This window comes from Siphateles boraxobius, unplaced genomic scaffold, assembly GCF_051911475.1.
Source record: "Siphateles boraxobius isolate OS27281-9 unplaced genomic scaffold, OSU_SipBor_1 41, whole genome shotgun sequence".
NCBI classification, from domain to species: domain Eukaryota; kingdom Metazoa; phylum Chordata; class Actinopteri; order Cypriniformes; family Leuciscidae; genus Siphateles; species Siphateles boraxobius.
In genome coordinates, this window is record NW_027509042.1 from 13053792 (window position 1) to 13077172 (window position 23381).

Sequence of the window (23381 nt, forward strand, 5' to 3'; positions counted from 1 at the left end):
GCTCTAATCCACTTGCTGCTGGAGCTGTTCTATTCCATAATATATATATATATATATATATATATATATATATATATATATATATATATATATACACATACACATACATACATACATATATATTTTTTCTATAAAGACTTAAGATAATAGGTGGATTAAGAGGTGTAGTTGGCCAAGCCATAATGCCAGAATGCTATAATGGCTGAATTCAAACAAGATAATAATGAATATTAAGTCTCATACAGGAGGTGTGAAAGGTTTGTCGACATCAATATAGCATGAATGACCAGTTCTCCTCACCAGACATTAGTCAAAGACTGTAAATGGGTGTTTACAGGGCAATAAAATATTTGATTAGCATCTTATCAGCTTTTTCTCAAAAAAAAACAGCATGCATAATTTTAGAGCTCATCCTCAGATTTGAAATGAAGCATGACCCCACTTGTGGCTACACTTAAGTTGTGGTTATAAGTTGTTATACTACTTTCACATGCTATTTTTATACATTTAATAAATAAAAACAAAAATATTCAGAATATATGTTTGAGCTTATATATCCCAATATTAAAGCGGCACTATGCAGGATTTCTGTTTTTGTCAAACAGTGGTGTCGCAAACACCACTCACGCAGAGCGTATCTGCACTCACGGCCTCTGCACTTCATAATAATAAAGTAGCCTACCGCATTAGGCTTACCTGAGCCTAAATGCCAGATAGAACCAATAAAGTGTATCATGTACGTCGCATTATTTCGCAGGGCTCTCACAGGCAAGAGTGTCATCCAGCCGACAGATACATTTTTGTCATTGGTTGTTGCGTTAAATCTTACCCAGATACAATAGTGCTATTTTCTGATTGGCTATTGTGTAGCTCTACGAACAACACCAGAGGAGACGCGCTTGATTCCTGCTGGTTCCACAGTGAGAGCGGCGCGGCCAGAGTTTTGGCATATTAAATATATTACAAATAGTTTTTCAGCGTGAGAAATACAAAGTGTGGCGGGAGAGCGTGACAATGCGTGACACTTGAGAGCCCTGATTTCGTAACAATGTCTGTTATGATGTTCATTATTGCAATTTATCATAATAGTTTGCAAATTGCGCTCATTTACAGTATTTACAACATGTAGGCTTATTTACGTCCTAAAGATTATGTGAGATATTGACAACTGTTCTCATGATAATCGCAGGAATCAACTTTAACAGTGAAAGACTGAGCGAGTGGGACCCTTGTCCGGTTCCTCGTGCTGTCAGATTCTCGTTACCTTTTTCTAGACTCTTCCGACCACGCTTTCTTCGTTTTTTTCGCCATTCTGAAAACGCAGGTCCGATGTTTACTCGTGTCTGACTCCTCGCTCGGTCAGTCTGCCATTTCCTCTTTCTCTGTTCCTCCGACAATCCTTTTCTAGCTTTCTGCTTCTTATATGCCAGCTTTGCCATGGGACCATAGTTGTTCTTATAGCTAGCCATATCCTGGATGGGGGCGTGTACGCGTGCAGTGCGTAAAGCAATTCGTCACCTCGCGAGACCTGATATCACACGTTACTTCCTAACACTGAGGCCGGCGGCCCGCCGGCCCAAAGTTGCAAGGGTGGTTCTGCGGCTCACAGGCACCAGGGGGGTCCGAGACGACCACCATTCAACACGAAATCAGTAATATAAACATTACAATGACTCCAAAGCTGTTCGGTTAAGGTAAAAAATTTACTTAGTTCTGCTTTAATAACAGTCCGATTAATTCTGAGTCTTGAACTGTAAACTCTCAAATATATGTTGGTTATGTGTCTATTCAGAATTACTTATGAGCAGCAACCTTTTTATTTTGGGTATGTCTTAAATGCCTCACTTGCCAAAATTGGGGCTGTCTGGTAGGGGGTTTAAGGAGGGTTCTTGCAGAGATGGACGGACGCAAAATATGCTTGATGCTAACTTTGCGATATATGCGAAGTTCGCCAAACATCGCCATGATTTTGAGGCGGAGTAGGACGAAAAGGACCATCATTGCAGCCTGCGCATATGCTTCAGTTATTGTGTGCTAGAGAGATCTCAGGACTGGTGGGTCGAGGAGCAGTGGGGGTCTGAATTGTAGGATGAGCAAGCCAACATTTGATAGGCTATGTTGTCAACGTTTGTCCACATTCCTCTCCTATGATGACACAATGTTTCGTTGGGCCATCCGTCCCTTTGCAGATGCGCGTTGGGGGTTGCTCTTGTCTAGTGGTCGACCGATATGGGTTTTTTGATGGCCAATGCCGATGCCGATATCTTAGAGAGCAGGGTGGCCGATATAAAGCCGATATATATATATATATATACATACACATACACACACACTTTATATTTATATAAATCAATATTTAATAAATTTGATAATTTTAATACATATTTAAAAATCTTTAAAATAAACGGTCATTAGGCCCTATACTTTAGATGGCAACTTCTTGAATCTGCAATCCTATTACAGAATTTTTCACAAATAAAGTAATTGTTTAAAAATATGTGAATAAAAAGGAAGTAAACACTGTAACAGGACACTCAGTAATCTGGTAATTAATCAGTAATCACTGATAATCATATTTTTTCAAATAAAGACTTTTTTTTTTACTTTGACTTTTGACAAGGTAACGCTAATTTTACATACAGCACACAGTGAACAACTGGATATACCACAGCATATTTTAAAATGAAGGATTTAAAGTGTTTCGATCGCGTCTCCTGTGAAGCTGATCTTCTGTTCACATTTACTCACTTCGCACGCACCGACCTTCACTCGCAGGAACACGTTTATGAGGCTACAAATCCACACTACACAAGATATCACAGCTGGATTCGATTAAATCTGCAAGGTTTGTGAAATTAAATGTTTATTAGATATTCAGAGATTTGTTTAAATTATGTAGATGTGCATTTGCTGAATGTTTACGGTAAATGAGAAAGTATTTTAGGCTGATTGTTTTCGGTTACAAATAATATAAAAGCAAACGTATTACTTTTTCGCATACCATTTACTTTCTTTGACCAGTTCTGTAGCCACCGGTTCTGTCTAACAAAGTATTAGATCTGACTGACAGAGATGGTAATGAAGATTGAGAATGTGAGTGATCGCTGTGTGATCAGGCGCTGCCGTTCTATTCTCAGGTGCTGGTGTTCTCAGCGCCGCCCGTCAAAATAAAAGTCCACAGCGCCGTCAAAATAAATGTCCCGCTTCCAACACATCGGCCAATCAGAAAAACTTATCGGCCGATGCCGATATTTTAAAAAGCCAAATATCGGCCGAAATATCGACCACTAGGTCGACCACTACTCTTGTCATTAAACCACAGAGATAGCCTAATGCCATAGAAAATCCAACCTGCCTGTCTACATCAGTTGCATTGGCACATATCTGATTTATTTCCACATATGAATTAGGCCTGAAACAGATCTCGAAATATCCAAATGTATGCGTTTTTTTCCTGTTTATATGGTCATAAAACACATCCGATCTGTGTCACATTTGAGCAAAAAATCAGAATTGGGTCACATTTCACTGACAGTGTAAACGAGGCCTAAGTAGATCTGATTCCTCTTCTCATTCTGATCACATTCAACATTATTACATTAAGACTCGCAGGATTACAGTAGTGGCCTTTTTGAAAAGTACAGTATTCGGATATTTTAGGCTACTACTCCTCCAAATTTTGTGCAACTCTTACCAAAATTGGTTCAGATGATCTTTGGACCAAGCCGCACAGAAATAACCAAACATAATTTAATTAATCTTTGTTCAAAAGTTATGATGTTGCAAACTTAGCTATGTTGACCCAAAATTGGTTCAGAGGATGTATTACGGCAAAACTTTGATCAATCAAAACAAAAACAAAAATAGGTACACTTTGGTCGGACTGTGATGAGGGTCCTTGCTAAATTTAGGAACAGCGCCACCTACTGTATATGTCATAAGATCTGTCTGTTTGGCCAAAAAAAAGGCTGCTCATAACTGTTGAACAGTTTATCAAAAAATCAAAAGCTTGGTATCTATTGATACACAATGCAAACCATAAGTATCTGAAGTGCAAATAATTTTGCTATTGTTAACACTTAATTTTACCATAAGCCTCTCATTTCAGTCTGCAGTTCTCTATTTCGGGCAAACATTTCCAATCTGCAGGAGGAGAAGAACTCAACTGGATTCAGAATTGAAGAGTAGAATAGTGGAAGGAACATTATTACAAAATGTGGTGGGTCATTTTCAAACCAGTTTTGTACCAGGGTTAAATAATGAAACTGGACATCGTCACAAGCTACAAAACTTTAGCTCTGTCTGATTTTTTCTTTTTTATGTAAAGAGGATGAGGAAGTTTTCTTCAAAAAACAAGTCTTGTTACACAGAGCTCCAAGATGGGAAAGCATGTCCGGAGGGGATATTTCCTCCAAGTTCAAATAAACAATCAAAATATGACGATTTTATATGAAGGAAAAACAAAGCACTAAACTTGGTTACGGTATTTATCTGACAAAATTATTATACAAATTAATGTGTTTGTTTCACTGCGTTATCACAAATAAATCAATTGACTCTAACTACAACTAGTACATGATTAAAAATCCTTTAACACATTTTTTATATTATTTAAATAAAGGGTGAAGATGTCAATTTTTCTAGGCCGGGCATCACTTTTGGTCACTAGAAGCCATGGTTTAAAACATGATCATGTAAGTTAGTCTGGTATCAGAAGCTTCCACATTTAGGAATTTTTACATGAAGCTAAGAATGTAGAGTAATAAGAACAACAACAACAAAAAAAAAACAACAACTTTAATCTGGATTCAAGTTCGTCTGGGGCAAGACTTCCCTTAACCTCAAATTCCCTTTTTCTCTTCTCTTGCACCAGACTCAGGTCAGCAAAAGTGTATCTGTTTTTGCACCAAATATGAAGTACTCTTATTTATTAATTTATATTATGTAGCCTACATTTGATATGTCTCAGTGTGAGTTGAGCTCATTCCCATAGCAGCAGAATAGGTCATAATAAGGATCTGAGTGTTCAGGGAAATTCTGGCCTGCTTTAAGATGTGAGCCTTTCCATGGCTCTTAAATGCTTCCTGTACACAGAGATATGACCCATTCATAGAATCATAGAATCCTTTTCAGTAAAAACTCCAAACAATTGCCCTTTTTGGAAGATTTTTTTAGTTTTGGTCTGGGTATAAATACTGTAGGAAGCTTTTCTTCACCAACAATTCTCACTCAACGTTGCGCATCTCTCTGCATTCATGTTTGCGCCTGTCAGATTCGTCTTTTTATATTTTTCCTTCTAATTATGTATTACCCTACAAAAATTTTGTATTCTGATATCATAATTTCTGGTAGATAAGATTACAGGTTTACAAGATAAGATCTGTTATGAGCAAAAATCTATGACAAAGATAAAAGCAAATAAAATGTATATTTATGCCTAAATATTTTTAAAATGAGGGGGAAACAGATTATTTAATCTTTACAAACATTAAAATTATTATAATGTGCAGGTTTTTGTTCAATCTACTCGGACAAAAATTAGAAATGCAACACTTTTGTTTTTGTTCCCATTTTTCATGAGCTGAACTCAAAGATCTATAACTTTATCTATGTACACAAAAGGCCTATTTCTCTCAAAAAGCGTGCAATTGGCATGCTGACTTCAGGAATGTCCTCCAGAGCTGTTCCCCGTGAATTGAATGTTAATTTCTCTACCATAAGCCGTCTCCAAAGGCGTTTCAGAGAATTTGGCAGTACATCCAACGGCAGACCACGTTTAACCACACCAGCCCAGGACCTCCACATCCAGCATCTTCACCTCCAAGATCGTCTGAGACCAGCCACCTGGACAGCTGCTGCAACAATCAGTTTGCAACCGTCTCAGGGAAGCTCATCTGCATGGTTGTCGTCCTCATAGGGGACTTGACCTCTAAGCCAACCTTTGATATTGTCACGGTGTGGGTTCATGTCTTGTTCCTGTCTGTCCTGTTTCCCTTGTCTTGTGTGAACTTTAGTTATTTCCTGTGCTGTGTCATGTTTTGTAGTCCTTTGTAGTTTTTCTAGTTTATAAGTATCCCCAGGTGTTTCTGATTAACCAGGCCCTCATGTTATCTTGTTTAGCTCGTTTACCCCTGTATTTAAGCCCTGTCTTTGTGAGCTGTTAATGTTGTAATGGTTGCTGTTTCTGTGTTCCTGGTCTGAGTTTCTTTTGTTTGTTTTATTAATAAATATGCTTGCAATTGGATTCACTGCTCGCTTCATTCTTCCCGTATCGTTACAGAACAACTCACCGAATATGAATCCAGCAGCACGGATCTCGCCTGATCTACACAGGCTAGACCGGAAGTTCGCTGGACAGATCGCGGCCTTGGCCCTGGAAAGCCTTGATCTGTTCCAGTATACGTGGGGATTTGTTCCTCTTGCTGCCTCCTGCTCCCTGGATGATGAGGCAATTAAAGTCTGTTACCGGCTGGGGGCTAAGGAGGTCAACCCGAGGGAACTCCCCGATCTCTCCGGTCTGGGCTGGAGAGAGGCGCTCTCCAGATGTTTGGAGAGCTTCATCCCGTGTCACGCCAGGCCTTCACCGCTGGTCCCTGTTCCGGTGGTCCCAGTTCCGGTGGTCCCGAGTCCGGTGGTCCGGAGACGGAGGAGGAGGAGAAGAATGGCCTCCTCAACGACGTGCCCGGTGGCTCCTAAGCCAAAGACCATCCAGCCAGAGACCGTCCAGCCAGAGCTTCACGCCAGCCACGTCCAGCCAGAGCTTCACGTCAGCCGCGTCCAGCCAGAGCCAGTCTTCGAGCAAGAGCCAGAGCCAGTCTTCGAGCAAGAGCCAGAGCCAGTCTTCGAGCAAGAACCAGAGCCAGAGCCAGTCTTACCCCTTTTCCACCAAAAAAGAACGGGTTCGGAACTGGTGCTAGTTCAAAGTTGGTTCGGAGTTGGTTCAACTTGCGAACCTCCTCAGAACCTGTTTGTTTTTCCACTTCTAGAGCGCCCAGCGAACGACGTCGTTACGTCACTGTGTACGTCGCTTTACGTCTCAGCTAGAAACGCTTGCAAGTACAACATTACTTTGGGATTATCTCTAACTCGTGAACCAAGAAGGCTTTAAAAACAATTGAAATATGTAAGTCTTTTAATCTTTTCCTTTGATATGTAATCTTTTCTGATTAGTTATGTACACCTGTCTTGTCTTTTTTTCTCTCCGTTTATTTGTTCTATTTTGTGACTGTTTTCTTCTTTGCTTACATAATGTTTTCAATAAATTTTTTTTAAAAAAAGCTAGAAACGCTTGCGCCAACTTCAAGCATAACAATTACAATGGCGGACTACATCGTGTTTCTGCAAATGTTTCTCCTGGCTTTGCGGTCAGAAAAGATGTTTAGGACACATCTAAACCCGCCCCCAGCCCCCGACGTAAGCATGACGTGGTAAAAGAACGGTTCTCTGGTTCTAGTCCAGCAAAGAGTTGGTGCCGCTTTGGAACCAGTTTTCCTGGCCGAGAACCGGTTCTTTGGCTGTCGAAACACAAAGAACTGGTTCGCGCGCAGGCACTGGCTCCGAACCGGCTCTCAAAACGCTTTGGTGGAAAAGGGGTATCTTCGAGCAAGAGCCAGAGCCAGTCTTCGAGCAAGAGCCAGAGCCAGTCTTCGAGCAAGAGCCAGAGCCAGAGCCAGTCTTCGAGCAAGAACCAGAGCCAGAGCCAGTCTTCGAGCAAGAGCCAGAGCCAGTCTTCGAGCAAGAGCCTAAGCCCGTCGCCTGTTCGCCAGAACCGGAGCCGATCACCTGCCCGCCAGAGACTGAACACGCCGCACTTGAGTCTGCTCTGGAAGACACAGCGCTCATTGTGGTGTCCATGGCTGTTTTGTGTGTGTGGGCAGCACACACATCAGCGACAGCCCATGAACCCAGCCCAGAGTTTCTTTCGTCGCTGGTCCCGTCCAGCCCAGAGTTTCCTTCGCCAATGGTCCCGTCCAGCCCAGAGTTTCTTTCGCCGCTGGTCCCGTCCAGCCCAGAGTTTCCTTCGCCGCTGGTCCCGTCCGGCCCAGAGTTTCCGTTACCACTGGTCCTGCCCAGCACAAAGCCCGCTTCCCTGCTGATCATGCCCAGCCCAGAGCCCGTTGATCCTTCGCCAGAGCCCGCTGATCCAGAGACTGTCCTCGTCACTTCTGCCGATCTAGAGACTGTCCACATCACTTCTGCCCAGTCAGAGACTGTTCACGTCACTTCTGCTGATCCAGAGACGGTTCACGTCACGTCTGCCCAGTCAGAGCCTGTTCACGTTACGTCTGCCATGTCAGAGACTGTTCACGTCACTTCCTCCGAGCCAGTGTCTATGGACAAGATGGCCGAGCCAGAGACCATTCACGTCACTTCCTCCGAGCCAGTGTCTACCGACAAGATGGCCTATTCAGAGACTGTTCACATCACTTCCTCCGAGCCACTGTCTATGGACAAGATGGCCTATTCAGAGACTGTTCCTGTTCCTGTTCCCGAGCCAGTGTGTGTGTTGTCTGTTACTGAGCCCGAACCAGGGTGTGTGTTGTCTGTTCCCGAACCAGTGTGTGTGTTGTCTGTTCCCGAACCAGTGTGTGTGTTGTCTGTTCCAGAGCCAGTGTGTGTGTTGTCTGTTCCCGAGTCAGTGTGTGTGTTGTCTGTTCCCGAGCCAGTGTGTGTGTTGTCTGTTCCCGAGCCAGTGTGTGTGTTGTCTGTCCCCGAGCCAGTGTGTGTGTTGTCTGTTCCCGAGCCAGTGTGTGTGTTGTCTGTTCCCAAGCCAGTGTGTGTGTCTGCTGTTCCCGAGCCGGTGTCTGCTGTTCCCGAGCCGCTGTCTGCTCCCGAGCCAGTGTGTGTGTTGTCTGTTCCCGAGCCAGTGTGTGTGTCTGCTGTTCCCGAGCCAGTTTGTGTGTCTGCTGTCCCCGAGCCGGTGTCTGCTGTTCCCGAGCCGGTGTCTGCTGTTCCCGAGCCGGTGTCTACTGTTCCCGAGCCGGTGTCTGCTGCTCCTGAGCCGGGATCGCCCGAAGGGCCTTCTCCGCCGTGGCCGCCCAAAGGGTCTTCTCCGCCGCGGCCGCCCGAGGGGTCTTCACCGCCTTGGCCGCCCGAGGGGTCTTCACCGCCGTGGGTCTTCACCGCCGTGGCCGCCCGAGGGGTCTTCACCGCCGTGCCGCCCGAGGGGTCTTCACCGCCGTGCCGCCCGAGGAGTCTTCTACACCCTGGCCACCCGAGGGGTCGTCTCCGCCCTGGCCGTCCGAGGGGTCGTCTCCGCCCTGGCCGTCCGAGGGGTCGTCTCCACCCTGGTCGCCCCATGGACTGTCATCGCCCTTGCCGCCTGCGCAGCCTGCTCCGCCCTGGCCGCCGCCTGCGCGTCCTGCTCCGCCCACGTCCCATGGCCCATGCCCGCCATTGCAAGGCCCTGGTCCTGTTCCCTGCGCGGACCTGGCCCTCCATCCCTCCCCCAAGACCGCCTCCACTTCACCACCCTCTTGAACTTTTTTTTTTTTTACGGGCGTCGGGAGCCGCCCATAGGGGGAGGGCTATGTCACGGTGTGGGTTCATGTCTTGTTCCTGTCTGTCCTGTTTCCCTTGTCTTGTGTGAACTTTAGTTATTTCCTGTGCTGTGTCATGTTTTGTAGTCCTTTGTAGTTTTTCTAGTTTATAAGTATCCCCAGGTGTTTCTGATTAACCAGGGCCTCTTGTTATCTTGTTTAGCTCGTTTACCCCTGTATTTAAGCCCTGTCTTTGTGAGTTGTTAATGTTGTAATGGTTGCTGTTTCTGTGTTCCTGGTCTGAGTTTCTTTTGTTTGTTTTATTTATAAATGTGCTTGCAATTGGATTCACTGCTCGCTTCATTCTTCCCGTATCGTTACAGATATGTTGTGTCAATGTGTGTCCACATTCCTCTCCTACAACGGCACGGGCTCTTCCGTACCTTTGCAGATGTGCTTTGGGGTTTCTCTCGTCATTAAACCACAGATACGTTGCCTAATGCCTCAGAAAATGTGATTTGCCTGTTTACATGACAGTCGCATTGGCACATATCTGATTTATATCCACATATGAACGAGGCCTGAAACCGATAACGAAATATCCGAATGCATGCGTTTTTTTCCTGTTTACACTGTCATTGAACACATCTGATCTGTGTCACAAAAAATCGGAATTGGGTCACATTTCACTGACAGTGTAAACTAGGCCAAAGAGTCGCAAACGGCAGTTGCACAGTAATACTAATGTAATGCGGTCACAGGCATAGACTTTTATTATATCTAAAAATTATTATTATTATTATAATTATTATATCTAAATAGAAATAGCAAATAAATTTAATAATTTGGGCTCTGTTGTTAATTGTAACCTTTAATATTATAGTAATGTCTAATTAAGGGCTCCCCATATAGTTGACAGCATATTAGCTAAGATAGATTTTTTTTTATCCTTAAGAAAATTATTATAATATAATTTATTTAAACACATACACACTTGTTAAAAAAAAAAATAGTTAAATTTAAAAAAGAAAAAGAAAGCAATTTTGTGTTTAGTTTTCTCCCCCATGCTGTACCGAACAGTCATGTTTGTGTACCTTTACACCCAATATATGTATGTATTTAAATGTGTGTGTGTGTGTGTATATATATATGTATATATATGTGTGTGTGTGTGTGTGTATACATATATAAAATCATCTTTTATCTATAGTGATATAGTATATTTTATGATTTATGAAAACATGTCTTGTTTTTCGGTACCAAATGTCGATACCCAAGTGAGTAATCTCGTCAACGTCAGTGAAACAATAAGCATGCAGCATGATTGGCTGTGGCGGAAAAACGCTAGTTTACGTGGTTGCCCAGAGACGTGGCTCGTCGCACTTGAGGCTGTAGTGTTTGTAAGTGTCTCAACCCAGATAGATAGAAAATATGTGGAAAAGATCAAAAGTGCACCTATCTATGTACCAGAAGCACTCGATGCCAGAAGCACGCGATGCAATATTTTCGACAAGATAATTGCTGCCACGGCCAGCAACACGATAAATCTGATAAGGCACTTAAAAGCGCACAGAATACACTTGAGAGTAGAATGTTTATCCGTCTTCGACTGCAAGAACTGGAGCGTGTCACAAATGAACCGAAACTCAGCGTATAGGATACTTGCCTCACAGACATGAGAAATAGGCCTATAGATGGTCGAAATATGTTTACTTTTAAATGAAACAATTAGAAATATATAGTTTGATTATGTAATCCATATAGTTAGCACGTGTTCACTACTAAAGGAATGACGAGTCAGCATCGCCATATTCATCTTTGCAGCCAACACACTCAGTAAACACTTGTTTATTAATAAACAATTAAAAAATCTCCTTGCTATTTTTTCCCGACACATTTTGCCAGTGCTTTGTGGTAAGCTTTATGTTTGCTGAGCGTGAGGCATATATCCCGCACCCCAGTAGCCTATATTTAATTCAATTCACATTTATTTGTATAGCATTTTTCACAATACATATCGTTTCAAAGCAGCTTTACAGAAAATGCATGCGTCTAAATTACAATTTAGAGTGATCTGTTATCAGAGGTGACTACGGTAAATTGTAATTTAGACGCATGCATTACACACAGTCACCTCTGATAACAGATCACTCTAAATTGTAATTTAGACGCATGCATTACACACAGAGTGATCTGTTATCAGAGGTGACTGTGTGTAATGCATTTCAATTAGTTTTCATTCAGTTTCATTGTTAAACAATGCATTTAGTTAAGGCAGAAACAATGAGCTCATTGAAGTAAAGAATACTTGTTAAATGATTAGGAAACATAGAAAACGATACTCGTTTACATACGTAACCTCGGTTCTCTCTAGAAAAGGGAACGAGTATTGCGTAAGCTAGCTTACGCTACGGGTAAAGTCATCTTTGCGCAAGATGTTGAAGCCAAAAATTATCCTTAATTTTGTATTTATTGTCAACGCAGTGCAGCAGCCAGCAAACCTAGAGCAGGCCATCTTGCGTGCTCATTGGCTGCCCTGCAGCAACTGCTGCAGCCTACCACTGAGCCTCGCGCGTGACGTCACGTCCAATTAGGGCGCTTCGCGCCCTTACGCGTCATAGCCCGCCAAAATGGGGGTGGCTTAGCGTATAAAAGCCAGGCTCGTAGGCTGCGTCACTGGTTTCATCAGCTGAAGCGAAAACTGCTTGTGGCGCCTGCACGGTCGGGTTACGCAATACTCGTACCCTCTTCTAGAGAGAACCGAGGTTACGTATGTAACCGAGTATCGTTCTCTTACGAGAGGTTCTCTCGTATTGCGTAAGCTAGCTTACGCTACGGGAACCCATTGTCAACGCCATGCGCGCCCAGCCTCCACTTCATGAGTCCCAGGGATTCCCGGGGAACATAGATAAGTGGGAAACAGGTGGCCAGCAATGCGGTCCAGCACATGTTATAAGCACATACAGGGTATACAGAGCGGCGTCGCCGGTCCATATAACTATATAGTGCAGCTCAACCAGGAGAGCTAACGTCGTGTGAGAGTAGTCTGCGCATGATAATCTGGGCAGGACAAACACACCGCTCACACTGACAGAAGTCTAGCCTGCAAGGCGGGAACTTCCAGGTTATAAAACCTAACAAATCTGGACGGAGAGGCCCAGCCAGCTGTCTCACAAATGTCATGAATGAAAATTCCGCTGGACCAAGCCCACGACGAGGCCACGCCTCCGGTGGAATGCGCCCTGATGCCCAAGGGGCATTGCAGACCTTTAGACGTATAAGCAGATGTGATAGCTTCCACTATCCATCTGGACAGGCTCTGTTTCGAGGCGGCAAGACCCTTGGTGCGCCCACCGAACGAGACAAAGAGCTGTTCCGGCACCTGAAAGAGGCGGAGCGCGTTATGTAAGCCCTCAGCGCCCTGACGGGGCAGAGGAGATTAACATCACCCTCACTATCGGATGCTGGCAGAGCCAAAAGAGAAATGACCTGCGCTCTGAAGGGGGTGCCCAACACTTTAGGGACATAACCATGTCTTGGCTTAAGGATGTCTTTAGACACTGCCAGGTGTCGATCACGGCGTCCAGTTCTATTCCTAGAAAGGAAACTGACTGACTGGGCAGTAATGAGCTCTTGGTCCAGTTGACCGTGAGGCCCAAGCTTTCCAGATGGCTTAGAAGCACTGCTCTGTGAGATAACAGTTCTATATCTGACAGGGCTAAAATCAGCCAATCGTCCAAATAGTTCAGAATTCGCAGCCCTTTCACTCTCAAGGCAGTGAGAGACGCATCCATGCACTTCGTAAATGTACGGGGCGCAAAGGATAGGCCGAACGGGAGGACTGTGTATTGATATGCCCGTCCGTCGAAGGCGAATCTCAAGAATGGCCTGTGACGGGGGACTATCGGGATCTGAAAATATGAGTCTTTCAGATCGAGAGAGATAAACCAGTCCCTCGGGCGAATTTGCGCGAGGATTTGTCTTGTCGTGAGCATCACTTTCACTTTCGTCTCGGTCCGCGCTCAAGTGAGGGGGACGGTGAGCGAATTGAAGCGAATAGCCTTGACTTATTGTGCTTAGCACCCAATCTGACACACCTGGAATAGCCTTCCATGCTTCTATATGTATGGCTAAGGGCAGAATGGGGTGGGGCGCACGCGCCCTCTGATCTCAGTAACGGCGGCTCGCTGACAGCTGTGACTGTCTGTATCACTTGAGATGGCCCGATTACTGTGAATGGTGAACATTTTGTGAAAATATTTGGTGCGAGCGGAGCCTGGGGCGAAGTGTTTGTCAGTGAGCGTGAGCGCTCGTGAGCGGGCACGTGACTTACATTCATGACTTGGCCGCTGTGAGGCTGTTGCCTTGTAACAGAGCAGACAGCGAGTAGGTGTGAGCACAGGTTTGTGGGCACATTCTCTACATCTAGCACTCGAGCGGCATTTGTCAGCTTTATGAGAGTGGGCTCTGTGAGAGCGAGAGACACGGGTATAGTGTTTGTGTGTAGGGGTGAACACTGAGATGTGGGCACCTTTTCTACACTTATGACACCATCGGCCTGAGCCGGATAACCAGACATTATACCCTTATAATGGATTATTAAGCAGCGCCGGGCATTTATTAGTAAGCGTGAGCGCGTTTGTAAGCGGGCACGTAACTTGCATTCATAGCCATGCGCGCGCCCTTGGATCTCGAATACGGCGGCTCGCTGACAGCAATGGCTGGCTGTATCACTTGTGCCATCCCGATTGCTTTGAATGGGAAATTTTGTGATAATATTGTGCGCTAGCGGAGGCTGGGGCGAAGTGTTTGTCATTAAGCTTGATTGCTCGGAAGCAGGCACGTAACTTACATTCATAGCCATGCGCACGCGCCCTCTGATCTCGGTAACGGTGGCTCACTGACGGCTGTAACTGCCTGTATCACTTGATGACCCGATTACTGGGAATGGGGAACATTTTGTGGCGATATTTATCGCGAGCGGAGCCTGGGGCGAAGTGTTTGTCAGTAAGCGTGAGCGCTCATGGGCGGGCATGCGACTTACATTCATAACATGGCCGCTGTGAGGCTGCTGCCGTGTAACAGAGCGGGCAGCGAGTAGGTGTGAGCACAGATTTGTGGGCACATTGGCCCTCATTTATCAAAAGTGCGTCCACCAAATTTCCAGCGTACACCTGGCGTACACCCAAAACCACGGTGACTTTGATATTTATCAATATGGACGTTGGCGTACGGCACGCTCAAATCCTACGCCAGGTCAGGAGGTGGTGTACATGTACGCACGTTTTGAGTTAGTGCGGAAATGCGCAATGAGGCGAAATCTGATGCGAAATTTGATGCGAATTCGCGTCTGCCGCCCGAGTTGAAAAATCTGAACTTCTGCGTCAATTCGCGCCGTGTTAACCAATCAGGAGGCAGCTTGCTGCTGTCACGTCGTGAAGTATATGAGACGTTAATTTTGTATGGTATTTATTCCATATCTAATCTAGATTATAAGAAACATTATTATTGTTCTAATGTAAAGAGAACCAACATAGCCTACTTTAGAGAACATAGTTCCTGTCTGGACAGTGTTGTGTGAGGGAAAAAAAATTACAGGAAAGTTTAATCACTTTTTTAGTAGCCTAGGCTGGCTCCATTTATCATCAAAACAAAAATAAATTAGAGATTAGGTGGGTGAGGGTGATCCTCGCTCCGATGCGGGACAACAGGTCATCAAACTGGGCGCGGGACAGGCGGAAGTACCGCTGAAAGCGGCCGTCATCCAGGCACAGCTGCTGGAGCAAATGGTGAAACTCGCCAAACTTGGTTCACCTCCAAAGGGTCTGGTGGACCCAAATACAGCGACGATGATCCCTACGCCGCTGTTCTGCTCTCCAGAGCAAATACAGAGCGGTGACTCTCGCGATGAATGCTCGAATCAAAATTAGCCGTCTTGTAAAAAGATGGCCGCCAACAGATTTCGCCTCAGATTTCGCCTCTTGACGCGCGAATGGATTCAAAGTGTACACGCGTATAACGCGGGAGGCGCGAATTTGACACTCAATTCGCGTCTGGTGTGAACGCTCAGTGGTAGGCTGCAGCAGTTGCCGCAGTGTAGCCAATGAGCACGCAAGATGGCCTGCTCTAGGTTTGCTGGCTGCTGCACTGCGTTGACAATAAATACAAAATTAAGGATAATTTTTGGCTTCAATATCTCGAGATATTGAGTCAAGTCCTACGCAATACGAGAGAACCTCTCGTAAGAGAATTTTAGCATTGGTGCTTTTTTACAGATGCAAAATATGAGTGTAAAAAAGTCAAACTGAAAAAATAAGTTGTTTTTTAGGTAATGTAATATTGTTAAAACGGGTTTCATAAAATTGGTATCGAAAAAGTATCGTTCAGGAATGAGAAAAAAAGTGTCCCAATCAACCTTAATTCGCCCTTCTGTATTCATGTTTGTGGGATAGGAGTGGTTTGGCAGAGCCATGGGCTCAGACCATGCAGGAAACAATCTTGCTGGTTGAGCAGGAGGGCTGGAGAAAGAGGAGGAGGAGGCAGATTCAGGGAGCTGGTCAGATTCAGAGAATAATGCTCGGCAGAACCAGTGGAGGAGACAGATCCAGAGAACTGTCAGATCCAGAAAGTCATTTAGATTGGACAAAAAACAAGAGTGGGGTATTACAAAAAACTATAATAAAAAAACAATATGCTAATTTTATGCAATTTTATGCTTATTTTATGCTAATAGAAGTTGTCATCTAGGTATATGATTTTAGTGAAAGAAACTTATTAGCGACACTGTATCTGAAACAACTTTCTTTTTGGCGAGTCATCCTCTGGTCAGCCTGGAAGCACATGGGTTTGAAAATTACTGATGTGTGCTCTGTAATGGTAGATAATGTGTGAAGTGCAATGACAGCATTGTTAATATCGCAAGGCTCAAGCCTTAGTTAAAATTAGGGTATTTAAGTAGCTTTCAACGTGCCTTATAGAAAAACATTACTGATGTGCATCTTGAGACAAAACAATGGCACTGACATATTTTTTAGATATGACAGTTCAAGTTGCTTTGCTCAAACATGCATTTTAGTCTAGGACTAGGCTTTAGCCTTGTATGTGAAACCTTGGGATAAATGTCTTGCTGTGAAAACTTGCCCTGGTCTCCCTTGCTCATTTTCAATATTTCTCTTCTACCACAAGAGGGCCCCAGTAGATAGTATTTCCTACTGGCATTCTGGCTCTATTATCTCACTTCACTCTGAGCTTATGCCTGTCTAGATTCTGAACATTGTCACTGGTATATGATAAGGTTACATCACTATCACCATTAGTATGAGAGAAAGAGCCAATAATGTCATTCTGCCTGTAGCTGATAGATGAGATCTGAGAAGGGAAGACGGGAGGAGGACATTGTGAGACAGTAAGGTGGATATTTTGGACAGTTAAAGGGAAAACAAGGAGAAAAGCATGAGATATTCAGAGCTTTTCGTATTTAGCTTTTTCAGAATGTCATGTCATTTTTTTATTGCTCTGCATCGTTGACTCACAAAATAAATAAATATGTGAATATATATATATATATATATATATATATATATATATATATATATATATATATATATATATATATATATTAGTTTGTTGAATCGCTATAGTGAAGGGGTGACTTAAGACAGACATTTGGATAAAAACAAACCTTTTTTCCACTGTACGTGTCTGGGAGAAGCGTAATATGACTGCTGCTGGGTGAGAGTCTAATCTATGAGGTATGTTCACACAGCCACAGCTGGGACCACAAACCATTTCTGGTGTGCAGTGGGGGCACAGCAGTCTTATCTTTAACGGGTCCATTGGAGGAACATTCTGTTTAGACCTACAGACCTGGAATAACCTACCTCTCCACATCCCCCCAAACATTATTTTACTACAAACTAGATAAGATCACCTCTGACCCCCTTCCATTCCCCTATGTGCCCTGTATGATAAATTTAAAAATGCTCTGTAATTCTATCAGAATTTAGATTACAGATTTATCTCTTATCAACATGAACAGACCATCATGTATTTTCTATTTCATTTGACAAATTGGTCTTATGTAAGCTTGCTATTTTTTCTTGTATTACCTGTATCAGTGAGCCACACAGATGAAGAAAAACAGGGATTAATAAATGCAACAACAAAAAAGTAAATACAATGCATAACATGTTTCTGCAGAAAACACTCTTATTGAGTCTGTTCAGCATTTCTGTTTGAGAAGATTTTTTAATAAAGCACCTGCTGAAATTCTTATATTTAAATAATTATGTAGCTATTAGATTACATAAATGTGGCATTGGCTTTCCTTCAATTTCCTACTGTCACATTTATATTACCGTTTTAAATGCAGTATCAATATGTTTAATCTCAGACTTAGTGTTTTGTACTTTTCTCTCCTTACACAAGCACATAGGAACAGATGGGTTGAATTGTGTACCCACCTGCTATTTGGCAAGAACATAAACGCACATAGGCTTAACGTTATCAACATTCTGCAAGGCCATCACAAAATCAAATTCCCAAATGCTATTTGCTTTATTATACTATTCCACATTCGCATTAAATCTGAATATTACGCAGTCCATTTCATTTAGGCTACTCTAAATGAGAAAAACCAGAATCAAATGCAGTTGTGATAAATGGTGCCATATTTGGTTAGTTATATAGTTGTAGAATGATTATAACTGCTGTCCAAATGTTCCTGTCAACAAAAAGCTTCAGTTTTAATGAATCAAATGAATGACGGAACAGAAAACCACTCCCAGCTTGGCCAAAAAGTGTCAGAGCAAGTTGAGAGAAACATGAGAAAATCAATGCTTAAGCTGGAGTCCCTGAGAAGCACAGTAGGTCTCAGAGAGTTTTTCCTCAGTTCAGACTGTAATTGCCTTGTGCACAATAATGCACCTGAAACGTGGCCAAAACACATTTACAGCACCAACAGTCACATACTGTATTTAAGCCAAAGAAATAGCCTTATCCAGACTCTATTTTACCAGGAACAATTCCGCAAAGAGCATTCTGAGGGATCCCTGTGAGGTAAGAGGTCTAGAATATCAAAACATACTGCAAAGAAGAAGAATATAACTTGTGATAAATGCTCATTCTCAGTAGTTAAGAATTTGTAGATGCGATGTGTCCCTTCATAGCAAATGAATATGACAAATAATACTTTTTCTTACCTGGGCTGGGCTTGCTTGAATAAGCTGTAGGTCAGGGGTGTCCAGTCCTGCTCCTGGAAGGCCACTGTCCTGCAAAGTGTATCTCCATCCGCAATTGAACACACCTGAACCAGGTAATCAAGGTCTTACTACAATAGAAACTGTCAGGCAAGTTAGAGCTAAACTGTGCAGGACAGTGCCCTCCAGGACCAAGTTTGGACACCCCAGCCATAGGCAAATTCACAATTGTATAGTGGGTGCAACTCATACAAACCTTTCAAGCTGAGCTGCCATGCTGGATTGCAGATTGTGAAGCTTTGGGGGTGTTGATGGACTCGAACTTCTCCATATGTGTTTTGATCATCGTTGTAAAATACGATCCGTACATAGTCTTTGACAAAAATGTGATTTTCTCAGCTTTTTAAAATGTTGATTTTTTTTTTAATGAAACTTACCCACATTCAAGATGGTCCAAGGTCCGAAAACGTCAAGTCCAACATTCGTGAACGGAGGATCCATGGTGAATCTGTCTAGAGGTAAGTCAGACATTTTTTTTTGTTCTTCCAACTTTCACAAATGTGTGATCTGCAAAAGATTAAGAGGAATCACACTTGACACCAATCTCTTACTTCCTGTTATACACAGTCCAGCTGTTCTTCAGTGTGCCTGCGCCTTCAGTGAAGTGTCGTCCTTGGTGAGCAACCTGTTCATGATAGTGTCTTACCAGCAAAGTAGAGACATGATGGTTTTTTGGAAGAAGGATTGGATGCTTTTTTTCCCCAGGACATGTCTGCTGATGATATTCGACCTCCAACTCTCAGCAAACCATTATCATCAATCATGGGATCCAAACTTCTGATTGAACTGTGTCTTGAGACTTCTTCACCCTTTGAGAGGTTTTTAATTACCTCCTTAAATACCTCCACCTGTAGTTTTTGTAGCATAGGTTGAAACTTCAGAGCGAATTTCTGCATCAGACGCTGGATGTAGAAGGTCAAATATCTCTGTCTAAGGAGAGTCATCCGACCTCCATGATCTGCAGGATTATGGCTGGTGCTGATGTAGTGCCACTGATTAGGGTGCGAGGATTTCCTGATTCTTGTCACTCTGTTTGCGACATAGACATAGAAGTTCCTGGACGTGTTATGAATGTAGCCAAGTACCATCCTGCTATCTGTGTAGAACTTGACTGTGCGAATCTCCACATCGATTCCATCCATTATCAGGTCTGCAAGCTCTGTTCCCAAGACAGCTGCACACAGCTCCAGACGAGGGACAGTGTGCGCAGGATGTGGAGCCAGCTTGGTCTTCCCCATGACGAACGTGACATGACTGTGTCCTTCCGTATCAACTGCCTTAAGGTAGGCTTAAGAGTCGATGCATCTGCGAAGACACACATTTCTCTGTGTACAGTGGCAAGCAGAGAAACAGAAAGGTACGTCCTCTGGATCTGGAGTAGCTTAAGTTCCATCAGAGAATCTTTCCAGGATTTCCACTGGATTATTTTGACGTTTGGTAGTTGAGAGTCCCAATCATTCTCTTCTATGGAGATATCTCTCACCAGAGCCTTTCCCTGAATCGTGATTGGTGCCACAAACCCCAAGGGATCATAGATCCTAGTGAATGGCTTTTCCTCATCAGACACGCAGAAGGAGAAGCTGTCTGTTTGTAGGTCCGATTTGAGCCCTAGGGCAAAAGAGGCAAGAGGCAAAGGATCAGATGACAGATCCAGATCCTTAAGATCTTTGGCACGATCTTCAGATGGGAAAGCGTTCATAACAGTGCTGCTATTTGATGCTATCTTGTGCAACATGATGCTTGACTCAGCTAACATCTCCTTTGTTCTTTTCAGAATGTCGATGGCTTCTTCTGCAGTGGAGAATGAGGCGAGAACAGAGAAAACATCTGTTGCACATCTGCTGTGACTGCAAAAGGCTCCCTGCGGAAACTAAGAAGGACGCCAAGAAGAGTATTATTGAGGTCTTGTCCATTTAAGAGGATGTCGTTGAGGGAGACACCTTCGTGCCTGGCACTGGAGTCAAACACCACCCGTATTTGGTCTGGCTTCTTAGGGTGGTAGACACCAAAAAATAGTAAACTACTAGTATCCAGTTCACTCGAATTACAGATACAGTTAAAATGAGAAATATAGTTGTGAACTACTGTGTGAACTAGTTGTGAACGCAACTGGCACTGGTAGGTCACATGACAAACATGACGAATGTAGCACGGATTCAATTCATACTACATAGAACATACTGTTTTAATGGTCACAAAGTAATTACTTATTCAAAAGAATACCTACTCAGAGAGTATACAATTTTGGATGTAACCTTCATCATTCGTTTTGTTGCACTGACAAATATAGTAGTCATCCTGGACTTACAACCTGGTGTAGATTTAGTTATATTATTCTTTGTTAATGCTCTAAGCTGTTTCTGTAGTGTCTGATCTAAAGAGCTAGAACAGAAAAGAGGTGTGATGAGATCCATCAGCATGACATGCGACTTTATTCATTGGTCAGGGGAACTGACATATACTGGCCCACTTTAACCCCATGCTTTTCTAAAAGGGTTAGAAGGTACCACAGAGAGATGAGAGCTAAAGCTAAACAAAGAGGATAGTGGGATGGTTTAAAAAGACCCAGTAGGATGGTTTAAAAAGACCCAGTAGGATGTGTTGCCAGGGGAACAGACTGCCTTGAGTTGCACTGAGGCAATGCAACATCGGGGCAAGACTAAGTCCTTGGCCTCCGTTGATGTTTGGCTGATTGTGTTGAGGAGGTCAGCTGAATTCTAATTGAAGAGAAAAATGCAACAGGAATAAACAAACCAGACAGTACATTTTATTTTATTTTTCCTTGCTCTTTTGCCTCAGGTCTGAACACTTTAGGACTCAACTATAATTTGTAGTAATTAAAATATTTTATATTGAATTATACATGCATTTATTATGTATACATTATACACAACACAAAGCAAAACTTTTTTTATATTATATTTATTATAATTATTCACATGTATTTACAAATAATAGCCTTGCCAATAAAATTTTTATTTTTTATGCAAAGAGTGATAGGAAGCACATCCAATCCAATGTAATTGGAAAATGCTGTCATAGGTCTTTTTGTGCTCAGCTGCTTATTTCCAGAATGCTTAGCCTAGTTATAGATCTGTGCAGGTGCTTAATTTTTCACTGCTCTTTTGGGAGAACAAACAAACACAGAAGCGTGTGCTCCCACATTACTCATGCTAATTACTTTACATAAATCACTGTGGGGAAACTGACAGTAATCAACAAAAGACAAAATATGTGCTTTGGCGACCCAGCTTTCCTTTCCCCATTTCCTATAGTTATATGCCTCATATCTGTGCCATCTACTCAGCTAAAGTCTTAAAGGAGCATTTTTTCCTCTTTTAAGTCATGAATATCCATGATTTCTTGCACTAGGAAATAAGAAGTAAAGGGCAAAGGCTGCCAAGACCATTTCCATGAATGCAATTACTTAGAGGGAGATCAAGAGGCCAAACCTCTGCCCTTTAACCACCTTCAAAGTGAACCACACATGTACTTATATCAACAGAGAGAGAGAGATAATTTTGAAATTCATCTTTATTATTACAATTAATTTACATAAACAAAAAACACTTTTTTAACCCTTGTGTCTCCTGAGGGACATTGTTGGCCTTTTCAGTTTTGTTTTTTTGACCACTTTGCCTGTGTTAATGCTTACTGCATAAAATTTGCCACAGGTGCATTTTTATTGTAATTTTACTATTTCACTGCTATTTCCTTAAAACTGCACAATTCTTTTTATCTGTAATCTATTTAACTATACAATGATGCAATCTTTGATCAGAGGCTTTCATTCTGTTGGCAAGTTTTCAAATTTTTATTTTTTTTCTATTTTTTATCAGATGGTGCCATTTTTTTAGGTTTAGTCTATAAAGCAAACACTCGCTTTATTCCTGTTTTTTGCTTCGACATAGGGGTGTCCCGACTAAGGATTTTCATAGTCGAATCAGATTCGTCAAGTACTATGGAATTAACATCACACAAAGATATAGAAGAAAATGTATAAAAAGATTTTGGATCAATAAAACTAAGAAATAACATAAATAACTGCAGAAAGGCCACACTGCAGATAGGATTTGCATTTCACATGCAAATTAAATCGGCTGAATTGCCTGTATGAGCATGCTCTAAGTAGGCCTACAGCCTATATAAATCGATGCACTGAAAAATAATCAACAATTAAGAACACAATATACATTTATAATAAATAAAAATACAAAACGAAATAAGTCAGAATCAAGCCACAAGAAGCAGAACAAATGTGTGCAAAATGCCTAAAGTGCAGGGGAACAAATATTCAAAACACAAGTCACAGATAGTTAAATTAGATCACCCTGAGTGATCAATTAATAAAATAAAAATAAAGAAATTATTAAAATAACGAAAGTATGGCCAGGATTGTCAACTTTGTCTTTTTAACTGCAGAAACAACAATAAACGCTAAACTGGAGGGGCAGTCTTTTTAGCTAAACATGTTCACAGCAGGGGCGTAGAATTTAGAAATGTTAGAAGAATTTAGAAATGTTTTGAAATCACTTGTAGCCATACCTGATCGAAAAAACAAAATCCAGTCTTTCACTCGGCCTGTGTCCGTTTGAGTCTTTTCAAATTGTGTGCGCGGATAAAATACATTCTAAAACGCTTAACG

General features: G+C 42.6%; 2 protein-coding genes across 2 annotated transcripts in view; both read right to left on the reverse strand.

Annotated features, from left to right (window-relative positions):
• Positions 1 to 23381, reverse strand: part of LOC143706526 (uncharacterized) — a 346835-nt gene that overhangs the window by 72489 nt on the left and 250965 nt on the right. The gene's annotated exons all lie outside the window — the stretch shown is intronic.
• rhcgl1 (Rh family, C glycoprotein, like 1) overlaps positions 20026 to 23381 on the reverse strand; it is a 29338-nt gene continuing 25982 nt past the window's right edge. The window contains 2 exon segments of the mRNA XM_077199902.1: positions 20026 to 20041; positions 20098 to 20527. Of these exon segments, the coding sequence (XP_077056017.1) occupies positions 20026 to 20041; positions 20098 to 20527 (446 nt within the window).